Source organism: Marmota monax, unplaced genomic scaffold (genome assembly GCF_021218885.2).
Source record: "Marmota monax isolate L192 unplaced genomic scaffold, Marmota_monax_Labrador192_F-V1.1 WCK01_AAM20220418_F8-fsc00186, whole genome shotgun sequence".
Taxonomy (NCBI): domain Eukaryota; kingdom Metazoa; phylum Chordata; class Mammalia; order Rodentia; family Sciuridae; genus Marmota; species Marmota monax.
This window is the reverse complement of record NW_026694725.1, coordinates 328,957-341,288: the sequence shown is the minus strand read 5'-3', so window position 1 is coordinate 341,288 and position 12,332 is coordinate 328,957. Positions and strand designations below refer to the sequence as shown.

Below are 12,332 nucleotides of genomic sequence, written 5' to 3'. Positions count from 1 at the left end.
CACTGCTATTGTCATGAATCTCTCTCTCACCTTCTCTGTCAGAGCTTAGTCTGTCTCGTTATCTGACCATAACCGAAAAATCACAGGGAGCCTGCCTAGCCTCATAATTTACTTTCAATAATAACTTCTGCTGCAAACACAAGTTTTATCTCTGAACTTTGACAACTTGAACCCATCACAACATGCGACAATTCCATGACGGTGCATGGGCACGTAACAGACCTGTCATAAGACGTAGTCCTGTTTGCCCTGACATAAGAGATCTCGTAGAAAATGTGATATTCACAATAAAGAAAATAGATCTAAAGCTCAGGAAACGTCAAAAGGAAATGCACCCACAAGTCTTTTTTAATAAAAACAACACTAAGAGGAAGAAAGAAATGTTAACCACACACAGAATTATGTGGAAAGAACTCCCAGGAACCACTTTGGTTTTCCATATCCAATCACTTCTAACACCATAGTATAAATTTCAAGTCATCTGATGCCAGGCCATAGCACTGTGTATATCACACACACACACACACACACACACACACACACACACACACTCCTTCCTGCAGACTGTGGATGAAAAATACAATTTCAGACCAAAAGCAACTGGTTTAAGCAAACACAACCAATGATCTTCATTTAACTTTTCCTTTTCCAAGCTTGATTCCCCCACCATTTTTCACAGACCAAATTTTATCAGCCTCTACTGGGGATCTTATCTAAGGCCAAACTGAATTTATTCTCAACATGCAAATTCAGTGTACTTCCTTGGACAGCAGAAACAGCCTGTGAGCTCCAAAGGATATCAGGCTGCTTCAAGATATCATTTTGATTCATTATGTTATTTAAAGAGACCCTGCAGCAAAGAGCCCCCAGGAGACCAGTTAAGCAAGAGACAAAGAACCAGTCAAGATACTTCATGATAAGATCCTTAAAAATTATCTTTAATTAATGCCAAATATGAACAGATCGTAAAGTGACAGAAGCAAGTAAAATTGCATAGATGAAAACTATGCGCATCAATTAGGTTCTCAATTCAAACATTCAATGTCCTCTACCTGACGTGTTAAACAGTTAGGGCAAGGAAGATGCACAGTGGGTTAGACACACATCCTTAACTCAAGGGGTAAGCAATTGGCAAATTCAAGAAATAAAATAGAGTTTTTCAGCTTAAATGGTTTGTTGTCCTGATGGTGCACTTCAAATTAATAAGACTTAATTTTTAACCTCCAAAATTCTTTAATACTAGAGGTATGTCCATGAAGAGATTCCATGTAGTCTACTTACAGCAGCATAAAAGGTCCCAAAACAGTGCACTGGAGAGTAGAAAGGGGCTTCCTGAAGTTTTGGAGAGGAGATAACTTTTGACCTGGAATATTCTTCGAGGGTTTTCTTGTTTTGTTTTGTGTGTTTTGTTCCTGACACCATTTCTTCTTCTTCTCCTCTGATTGGGGTACAAAACTTTTCTAGACTCCTTGAAGTTTCACATCATAAAAGTAAACTCCTAGTTAGCTCCTAAATGAAAATCACTGTGACTAGGGTTAATCTCCTTAAAGCTAATAGTCCTGAGGTCAGCAGGGCCTCACCCTTTACAAACACCCTAGACTTTCCCAGAAAGTTTGTGGTCATTTTGCCTGAGCAAAGAGACTGGCATTTGATCCCAAGGCTTCTAACCTGACATCAATACCCTGAATGAGTTTGCACAGTGACCCAAGAAATGGGACAGTTTTGGTTAACAATTCAGCCCCTGTTTACTTCTTTACAAAGTGATAAGTAATGTACATTCTTTTAAGATTTACCTGAGTCATGCTGGACAGGTTCACATATACCCTGAAATTCCATGATATAGGTACAAGTGCTAACGTAGCGAGCGGCAGGCAAGAGGCCGCCTCCCAAGATAGCAATTCAGCTTGGGTGGTGTCTGGACTTCAATTTTTAGTTTGTTTATTTGTCTTCTTAAAATGAACATGAACATCAAAAGATTCCACTCTGGCTTGGAAAAAGCCAGAAGATAAAGTGGCTGTTTGGCAGTTTATATTCTTTCTAGCAATTTTATGCTATGAATGGTTACCACCCACCAATTCCCACCACTCCCAGGAATAAGTCATTCCTGGAAGAAAATGGAGAACTGCTTCCTGCTGATGTTCCCTTTTCTCCTTTCTGTTCAAGCTGATCTAGCAAACAAAGAATTAAAATTTTAAAAATCTGCTTAGAAAGCATATGTTTTGAGGTCTCCTATGTTAAATGGGAGGGTTAGAAACTATTATTACTGACTCTTTAGATGTCAACAAATTGTTGAAAATTTTGTTAACTATACACAAACATGAAGAAGGCTCTTATTGGACAAAACTAAGTTTCTACTTAGAGAAATCTACTCCTCATTTACCACTTACATGTATTTTCTTTAATTCTCAAGCGAATCAAGATTGTGCTGTCCCTTGTGCTTTAGTTTCACTATTAGTGGCTTTTCATTTCTAAAAGATTTCATTTTCAAGAAATAACTGCCAACAGCCACCATGAGGAAAAAAGCTTGCTGTTGGTTTGTCTGATTTTTCTGGGCTAACCCACTAACACACTCCCAGTGAACTGGTTGAACTCATCATCAGAACCCGAGTCTCAAAGGGGGAGCCAGGGGGGTTATGCACAGATGGGGAAGAAGGGGTAAGCAGAAACAAAAACCTTTCCTGACTCTAATCTGCCTTCTAGAAATCTGAGGACAGAGGAAGTTAATGTCTTTGGTCTCTCTGGTTCAGATCACTTGAAGTGAGTTAACCACTTCAGAGATTCTGGGATGGCTAACAGCCCTGGTACGACCAAACCCTTCCACTGCCACCCTATTGAACTAGGGCCCCCACATACTGGAAGAGCTGAGCTATGGCTATCAGCATTTCAGAAGTTTCCTCTTCCTGGAGGAAACAAGTGTTCAGGGCTTGAGATACCAAAGCTCAGTCCCTAAGAAGGGGACGAAAAGGCAAGAAGTCTGATAAAGTAAATACAATAAAGAAGCCAAATGATAGTCATTCCCTGCTAGGCAGTTTTGTTAAGTGCACCTTCAGGTCTACAAAGACATTTCAGCACATTACAGTGCAAGGGAGGTGGGGGAAGAGCTTTGTCAAACGTTGCATGCCTATGCTACACAGATAATCCCTGTACACTGTTCTCACTGAATTCAATGCAATGAGCTAAGATGGATAAGCAGCATACATTTTTTCCCATACCACCCCAAATTCATAACAACAGCTCATCCCTAATCCCAGGCTGACAGGTTCACCACATGCAGCACTTTTCCCTGTAACACATGCAGAAGAATCAGCCAGTCCAAGGTATAACTGTGAGAGGTATACCAAGTAGCCAGAGACAGTCTCATGAGTCTTGGTCCCTTTTTCTCATCCTTAACCCATCCATTCCATAGTACTTAGTGGATTATTGCTGTTGACAGAATGCAGCGTTCTGAGTTCTGTTGTGTCCTAGACCTCAAAGTCAAAATAAAAATCAAGAGATCCCCAGGGATTGGGGAAGCAGTTGGCATTTCTTTTTCATCAACTGGGGGCTTTTAAGCAAAGACGAAAGAGATGGATAGTCAGGATGAGTTAAGGTTCAAATGCAGAGAATACATCACAGGGGAAGGTTTAATGCCCTGTAGTCAGAGGCTGTGTAGTTCTAGGCCCCTCATCTTCCAGGATGTGTGTTGTGTTCATCTTACAGGGAAATAAAAGTTGCACAGGGAAATCTAATATCCATATTCTTTCTTTCAATCGAGTCAGCCAGCCTGGGTGCCGCTCTGGTTTCTTGTTGATTGCCTCGCTGCTAGTCTGAGGACAGGATGGGGGGAAAAGGATAGAAGTCACAGGGAAGATTCCAGAAGAAGCTGGGCAGGAATGTAAGGCGGTCAGCAGCAGGCAGCCACATGCTAAGTGCAGAATGATGATTCCCCACTTTGGTGTCCTTATAAAGGCTGAGTGCCTCTCCACTGGTGGACAGCTGCCGGGCTCCAGAGGCCTATGTTAAGTGGCTCTCTGTCAGCTGGGCATGAGGTCCCCACTGTTCTTTTAGCTGGGTGACTGGGGCAGCAGAAGGTAGATGCTCAGCCTGTGAAAGTGACTGCCAGGTGGGATGATCAAAGGAGCATCACAGGAAACATCAAAAGAGGGTGGGTGGGTCAGGAGGGAAGGCCTAGGAAAGGTCCTGGTGAACCCAGTGTTCCACAGTGATGCCTGAAAAAAATCAGGCTATCAGAGATTTGCAAAGTGCTGTAGCTAACTGAGAAAGAGTAAGGAAATGTACCAGGAACACTACATTGGACCTAGGAAACTGCATGTCCGGAGAGGCCCTCCATAGGAAACAAATTTCCAAAGAGTTTATCTTGGCTTCTGGTGGAGAAGAGGGAAAAAAAAGTTCACGGTTCACGTCCGGTTCAAAGATGGGTCTCAGTTCCTGTCCAGAGTCAGGCTGCCAAAGGGGCCGAGTCCAGTGATGACCAGTGAGACAGCACTCTCCTGGATCTTTCCTCTCCAGAGTTTAGGGTAGCGCGGTCTTCTCACAGTGGTGAAGTGAGAGTGAGGATGGAAAAACAAAAACAAAACAAAACAAAACAAAAAGCAAAATATCTGTGCCCCAACCCCTCCTCCCTTCTGTTATGTAACTTCTCAGCTGTGTTATGGAGGCACTTTCTGCAGTTCACTGTGGGTACAGGATAAAGGCACTAAGCAACTATTAAATCAATTGGTTGAGTTTCTTCAGGGAGCCTCAAGGGGAGGGCTGAAGTCTCTGCAGACTTCAAATCATGACTGCAAAAAGAAATCAGCTCTGCTTTGGATGCATACAATAGATAAACATTATCATTTACATCCTAAGAATGCACCAAAAACATGCAATATTGCACCTTTTTTGTTTGTTTTTGTTTTGCTTGTGTTTATCTTCAGCTAGAAAGAATACTTGTTCTTAGGTATCACTATATATACCTTGATGACTTATTTTAGTTTTCCATATAGTTGCCCTTTAAAGGGATGGGCATATTGGTCCTCTCTCTGCCTACACCTACACAGAAACCTGACATTTCCCTGAGCAAAGGCAGGAAAATTGACTGAGTATCCCCCACCCCCACCCCCCATTATTTCTTTTGGGCCTTTCATCCCACAGACTTGTAATTTTTATTTTTTAAAATTTTTATTACTGAAATCATGCATTAACTAATTTAAGGTACATCTTAATCAAATAGGCCATAATGCTGAATAAGAGAACATGCTTTGAGCTCCGAAAAGTTGGTTGTTCCCATCTGACTAACATATGCACTTAAATACAGTACTTTATTTACTAATAAAATTGTTAATAAATGAAGGAGTGCACTTTTGGTGAATGCAAATGAAAAATAATCTATTTTTAGAAGAGTCAATTTCAACGTAAGCTTATTCCCTATCATCTGGGTTAACGTTCTTAGCATGCGATAATAAAATAAATGTTATCAGATTCAAACATGCTTACATTTAACTCCATTTGTGCTCTCTTGCAAAAAGGAGGCTAAAGTTTTATATCCAGTTCTGAAGGTCAGGGGTCAAGGTGCAGGACTGGTGAGAAATGACCTGTATTTGGCGCTCATCTGCACTTGAGAAAACTTAGCAGCACTGCAGATGAATCAATTAATTTAACTCAGTTATCCTTTTCTTAGAGAATAGTCTGGGTTAGAGGAAGAATGGGGCAGAGGGAAAATCCCTACCAATCAGGACCAGTATCAGATTTATAATAGGTGCTTTGTGAACCAGTCTTAAGTAGTTTTGGTTTTGTTCGCCTTGTAGTATGCAGTTCAGTCGACCAAAATAAAAACATTTGTTCTTTGCCCATGAGGCTGGTATGTCATGTTACATATAATACATCTGATGCACTGTCTTAAAAGTACTGTGCAGTTTGCAAAGATTTTATATTGGAGTCCCATGCAAGTTTTAATTTTATATTTCTAAGTGATCATCTGGTTTTTAATTTTAAAAAAAATTAAAGAAGCCAAAGAATTAGAAATGTTTCAGAATGGGAAAGCATATGAATCTTATTTTACCTGGACTAATTCATGAACTGAAATTTTAAAGCCAGTTTTAGAAAATATTCTTCCTTTTCCCATTTTTTAAATAAAATGAAAATAGGTTTCCCCCCTCCATGGGTCTTGAAAGCTTCAGTTCATCACGCCCAAAATCCACAATGCAACAATGCATTGACAATTAGAGCATTCAAAGACTATTCAGTAAAGTATCTACAAAGTGTGACAGAGTCACTAGGGTTTTGTTTTGTTTCTTTAAGTCTTTTGAGTGGGGCTTTTTTGTTGGCTGACTTTTTTGTTTGTTTGTTTGTTTAAACATCGGTCAGTAGCTTGCTCTTATTAACGCAGTTTTGATTAGCTGTGGTGCAATTGCCAGTTCTGATATTGGCCTGTCTATAGTGGGCTATGCTATTATTCATATCCTCTTCGATCTCCATGTACTCAGACTTGCTGATGGTGGAGGAACTGCGGCGACTGAGGTCACTGTCAGAGGCTAAGTTAGGGGAACTAACATGGAGCAACTGAGCCTGCTCTTCCCCCTCAGTTTCTCGGTGGTAGAAATAGTTGAAATTGGACACAATGACAGGTACGGGCAGGGCAATTGTCAGCACACCAGCGATGGCACACAAGGAGCCCACGATCTTGCCTCCAATTGTCACAGGGTACATGTCACCGTATCCTACAGTGGTCATGGACACCACCGCCCACCAGAAAGCATCGGGGATACTGGAGAAGTGCGACTCAGCTTCTTCCGCCTCGGCAAAGTACACTGCACTAGAAAACAATATGACCCCAATAAAGAGGAAAAAGATGAGCAGCCCTAGCTCTCTCATACTAGCTTTGAGGGTCTGGCCCAGGATTTGGAGGCCCTTAGAGTGACGGGAGAGTTTGAAGATTCTAAAAACCCTTACCAACCGGATGACCCTGAGGATGGCCAGCGAAGTGGCCTGCTCACCCTTCTGATTTCCCTCCTGCTCAGCTATCTCGGTACCTAGGGTGATGAAATAAGGGATGATGGCCACAATGTCGATGAAGTTCATGATGTTTTTAAAGAAGTCTGTCTTGCTGGGGCAGGCGAAGAAGCGCACCACCAGCTCAAAGGAGAACCAGATAATGCACAGGGTTTCTACGATGAAGAAGGGATCTGTGAAGATGTTGGAATTGTAGGTAACCGTGGTGTTGTCGATGCGGTGGATGGTGCCCGTGAAGTCCTTTTCATCCTTCAGCTCGGGGAGAGTCTCCAGGCAAAAGATGACAATGGAGATGAGGATGACCATGACCGAGACTATAGCGATGACCCGGGCTGGCCCCGAGCTCTCGGGATACTCAAAGAGCAGCCACACCTGGCGTTGATATTCCTTCTCGGGCAGGGGGCGCTCCTCTTCCTTGATGAAGCCCTCGTCCTCTCGGAACTTCTCCATAGCCTCCTCGCCCAACTCGTAAAATTTGATCTCCTCAGAGAACATGTCCAGGGGCACGTTGACTGGCCTCCGCAGGCGGCCCCCCGACTGGTAGTAGTACAGGATGGCATCGAAGCTGGGTCGGTTGCGGTCAAAGAAGTACTCGTTTCTCAGGGGGTCGAAGTAACGCATGCGTTTCTTCGGGTTGCCCAGCAGCGTGTTGGGAAACTGCGCCAAGGTCTTGAGCTGCGTCTCGAAGCGCAGCCCGGAGATGTTGATCACCACGCGTTCACAGCACTCGTGGTCATCGTGCTCGGCTTGCCGGGGATAGCTGCCATCCTGGGGGTGGCCCGGGGCGGCCGAAGCTTCGTCCACGTTGTCCCCCGACATCACCGTCATGGTGGAAGCCCGGCGCAGAGATGCGAGGCCAGCAGAGAGCCCGGGATGAGAAAGAGCGAGGGAAGAGGGGTGGGGGGGACCCAAGCGCCCCCCCCACCGGAGAGTGCGTCTCCCCCACGCTCAGGGGGAGGGGTTTCGAAGCCAGCAGGTCCGGAGATCCGCAACTTCACTTGCTATTACCTTCCCCTCCACCCTGCCTTGTACTCAATTTGGAATCCCCCTTTCCTGCGGGTCCCAGTGCAGCTTTTTTTTTTTTTTTTTTTTTTTTTTCAAGGGTTGGGTTTGGGGATTGCGCTCTGGTTTTGCTTGGGGTGAGCGGGGGTGGGGGGCGGGTGATTTTAGTATTTCTTCCTGATCCAAGGTGCCTTAACGCAGTGCTGTTCTAGCAGACCGGGCCATCGCTTCGGGGATTCGCCCTGGCCTCCCCTCCCCTCCGTGAGCCCTCCTAGGACCGGGTGCAGTGCCAGCTCAGCAGATCCCCACGCCTTCCACCCCCTCTGCTGCTCCTTGGCTCTACCCCCTCCTACCCCTCTTCGCCTGCCGCCTTCTAAGCTCCCACCAGGGCGATCGATGGACGCTGCAGAGAAATAGAAAGTGATACGGGGGTAGAAAATCAGAAGCATTCAGATGGGACGGACCTACAGACACCAAAGAGCACAGACTTCTAGCTTTTATAGAAAACACTGGACTTTTACTGGGGTTACCACATACACACAGACAGACACACACGCAGACACCCAGAAATCCAAGTTTGGGGCTCTTCCACCCCACTTTCCCCAATGCCCAACAGCCGATCTGTTTACAACTTCGTTAAACTGAAGATCGGGAAAGCTCTGAGAGACGCTGGGGGAGTTCAGGGTCCCCCGGCAGCATCCTCCGTATCCTCGCCCTCCCCCGCCCGGTCACCCCAACCCCCTCCTCTGCAGCCCGGAATTGGGGAGCCCCCTACCTGGCCGGCCGGCTTGGCGCAGGGGCGGTGCTGAGCCGGCGGAGAGCCCGAGTCGGAATGCGGCAGGTCGCCTTTGCAGTACCGGGGCGCGAGCAGTGGCGGTAGCTGCAGCAGCATCTGAGAGGTGCAGGGCAACTCGCCCCCTTGGTGGGTCCGCTGGTCCAGTGTCCCTCTCAGTTGGACAATCGCTTTACTGAGCAGCTACCGCGGAAATGTCCATCCTCTACCCCCATTCTCACCCAATGCCAGCAACCTGGAGATACTGTCCTGCCTCCCGTGCAGGGATTCCGGAGAATGCGGGGCTGAAAAGCAAAACTGCCACCCTCTCTTCAATCTCCGAAGCAAATGACGATAAACAGCACTCGCCCCCTCCTAACACTATGGGAGCCCTTGATTCGATCCCGAAGGAGGCGGGCGGGCAAAAGCCTGGATCTACATGGCTTTCCGGTCCCCTCTGCTCTCCGCACCACAGTGCGGACCTCTCCGAGGCTACACGACGCGCCAGGAGCCTTTAGGAGCTCCGAATGGGGCAGGGTGCGTGCGGCGGCGGGTCCGCTCGGTCCATTTCTGGGCGCTGCAAGATCAGCAGAAACCTGAGAAAGCGCCTGGAATGCGGAGCAGCGATTGGCCCACCCGGGCGTGGGTTGGGGAGGGCGGGGGAGGGCAGGAGCGAGGAGGTAGATGGAAAATATGAGGGGGTGGTTTGGCAGAGAGGGGGTTGTCATTCAGTTCCCACCCTTGCCAGCACAGCTCTTCCCTCACCTACCAGAAAAACCGACCACCGACTCTTACTTCCCTTGCGGCCCACAGCCCCACCCACGCAGGGCCCCTAGCCGCGCGCGACCTTCCCCGGGAATTTCACATTGGAAATGGTCAGGTCCGACGCAATGCAGGAGGTGGTGTTCCTGGCAAAACTCCTCTTATGGGTTTGCGTTTGTGCAGTCCCACAATAATCCACTTCCATCCTACTGCTCTATACGCCATCCCGCCCCTCCTCCAGGGGGCTCTCCGCTGGGCCCACTCGCTTCTCCCCGCCGGCCGAATTCAGAGATGTAGGTAGAGCTCTGCAGTTGAGGATCACTGGGTTTCTTCTGTGTAGTGTAACTGGAAGACAGTGGTGCTGAGTCGGTCCTTCTGTAACCTACCACGGGAGTTGAAGTTTCCTTACAATCAGATTATTTTGAAATATAGAGAATGTGACTTGTGGCGGACCGAAGGCTTCGTGGGTTTGTGGGGTTGTCTGCCAACTTGCTGCTAATTGGGACGAATCTGAGAAGCAAGTCGCCTACTCACCTCCCACCCTCCGTCCCGCCTCCCGCAGCCTCTTTCCCCGGCCTTCTGACTTCCACAGATTCACTTTCAAGGCTTGCAACTTATTCGGGAAAGGGTCCCCACAGAGGCGCTAGGCTGCGCGAATCGGGGGCGTGCGCGGCGTCCTGGGAGTGCGGCCGGAGCTGCGCCCCCAGAGGCGCAGCACTGGAGGAGGCAGTCAGTAGCTCTTACTTCAGCTGCTGCGGATTCTCTAAGGAGCCAGCAAAGAGCCAGAGTCGCTGTTGATTGGTTCTTCGCGCGGCCTTGGGAACACCCCTTCACACCACCACTGTTCACGTTGCCTACCGCCCACACCACCCACCTCTTTAATCAAAGCCAATGATTGCATCCTCCCCACACTACCCTGGCTAGTGGAAAGCAGGGGCCTCCAAGGGGTTACCCAGGCAGCACAAGAATCTCGGGTATGGAACTAGTTAAATCCCTCCTCCAGTTTCAGACTCCAGCATTCCTTTCAGAAAAATAAAAGTGTTTGTTCCCTCTCTCAGATTTTGTACCCCAGCTTTTCTTCTATGAACAATGAGTCGTCTTATAGAGTACTCCTCCTTCCGACATTAAACTTTGCCCTTTTCGCACCTTCCACACACATATTCCTCAATCTCACGCGGTAACTCCACTGATCCCTGTCTGCACTGCTGCTAAAAAAAAAAAAAAAAAAAAGACACACACACACACACACACACCAATCTCCCCCAAAACAGAGAAACCAGGCAGAAATGAACGTTGAAACTGCACTGAACAGTATGGTCAAGTCTCTTGATTTGTTGTTGTTTTGTTGGTGGTTTGTTGTTGTTGTTCCTGCTACCACTGCTGCTAGAATCCTAATGGACAAAACCCTAATAGACATAATAAACATTTTGTCACTATTCCCTATTCTTCTGTTTCTCTATCTCTGCTCTTGTTTCCCCTTCTTCCTGAGTAGCACCCTGCCCTCCTTTGAATGCCTCTAAATCTCCGAAGCTTGATGTGAATGCACTTATGCTTTGCTAAGGAGATTTGCAGACTGCATGGGATTCCAAGTTTCTAAATTCAGGATTTTATGGCAGGGAATGATAGGCTCAAGGGGTCTTCCAGATCTCTGGGGTGTTATTCCCCTTGGACACTTAAAGGGAATAAAGTTGTTAGGAACTCAGCATTTGTGATGCAAGCCCTCTCTCAATAAGGGTCTGAAGATATTCATTCCGCCCATATTTGTTCAGTCCCAGCTATATGGCAGGCATTGCTCTGACACCAGAGACCAGGAATAACTAAGACACAAGGTCTCAGACCTCATGGACCTCACATTCCAGTGAGAGATGTGGGCAATAAACAAATACTCCATGCATAATAGCTTCAGGAAAGGAAAATTAAGAAAAGGGGAGAATGACAAATACAAATTTATAGATAGGAAGGGCCTCCATACAAAGGTATCACTTGAACAGAAGACTTCAAGAAGAGAGACAGGGAAGAGCTGTAGCTCAGTGGTAAATTGTCTGCCTACCCTTTATGAGACCCTGAGTTCAATATTGAGCACCACCAGGAGATAGGGGATGAGAATGTGGGGTACAGGGTACACTCATACATTGTTGATGGGACTGATGGATTGTACTAATGTGCAACCAGTCTGGAAAGCAGTATAGAGATTTATCAAGACTAAGAATGGATCTACCATATCACCTAGCTATCCTATTTCTTGGTATTTATCCAAAACAAAATCAGCATACTATAATGATCTATGATCTGTGCCTACCAATGTTTATAGCAGCACAATTCTCAATAACCAGGTTATAGAATCAGCCTCGGTGTCCCTTAATAGAAGATTGCATAAAGAAAACGTTACACACACACACACACACACACAAAAAAAATAGAGTTTTACTCAACCATAAAGAAAAATGAAATTATTTCATTTGTGTAACTAGATGGAACTAGAAAACATCATACTGAGTGAAATAAGCCAGACACAGAAAGTCAAGGGTTAAATATTTTCTCTTATATGTGGAAGCTAGAGAGTAATAAGGAAATTTTTTAAAAGAGCAGGGAGGGATCTCACGAAAATAGAAGGGAAAACAGTGGAGGAGAGGAAGGGGAGTTAAGGGGAGGGAGAAGGGATAGGAAAGGGGAGGAACATCATGTTCACGCATGAACACATCCTCATGTATGAACACATCATGTATGAAAACACACGTTTTCCACTTTTATATCTAACATACCAATTAAAAATTAATCAGCAAAAAACGAGAGTGAGGAACAGCAA

The 12,332-nt window shown here is 46.1% G+C and overlaps 1 protein-coding gene across 1 annotated transcript; it reads right to left on the bottom strand.

The window, feature by feature from the left end:
• Nucleotides 1-910: 910 nt before the first annotated feature.
• On the bottom strand, nt 911-10,037 carry Kcna1 (potassium voltage-gated channel subfamily A member 1). The gene is made up of 2 exons (XM_046424199.2): nt 8,768-10,037; nt 911-8,395 (listed from the first exon to the last, which is right to left on the bottom strand). The coding sequence occupies exon 2, from the start codon at nt 7,816-7,818 to the stop codon at nt 6,331-6,333; it is 1,488 nt and encodes a 495-aa protein (XP_046280155.1). The 5' UTR covers nt 7,819-8,395; nt 8,768-10,037; the 3' UTR covers nt 911-6,330.
• Nucleotides 10,038-12,332: the final 2,295 nt, after the last annotated feature.

Coding starts and splice junctions, on each gene's coding strand:
- Kcna1 (XM_046424199.2), bottom strand. CDS start 7,818: ATGACGGTGATGTCGGGGGACAACGTGGACGAAGCTTCGGCCGCCCCG.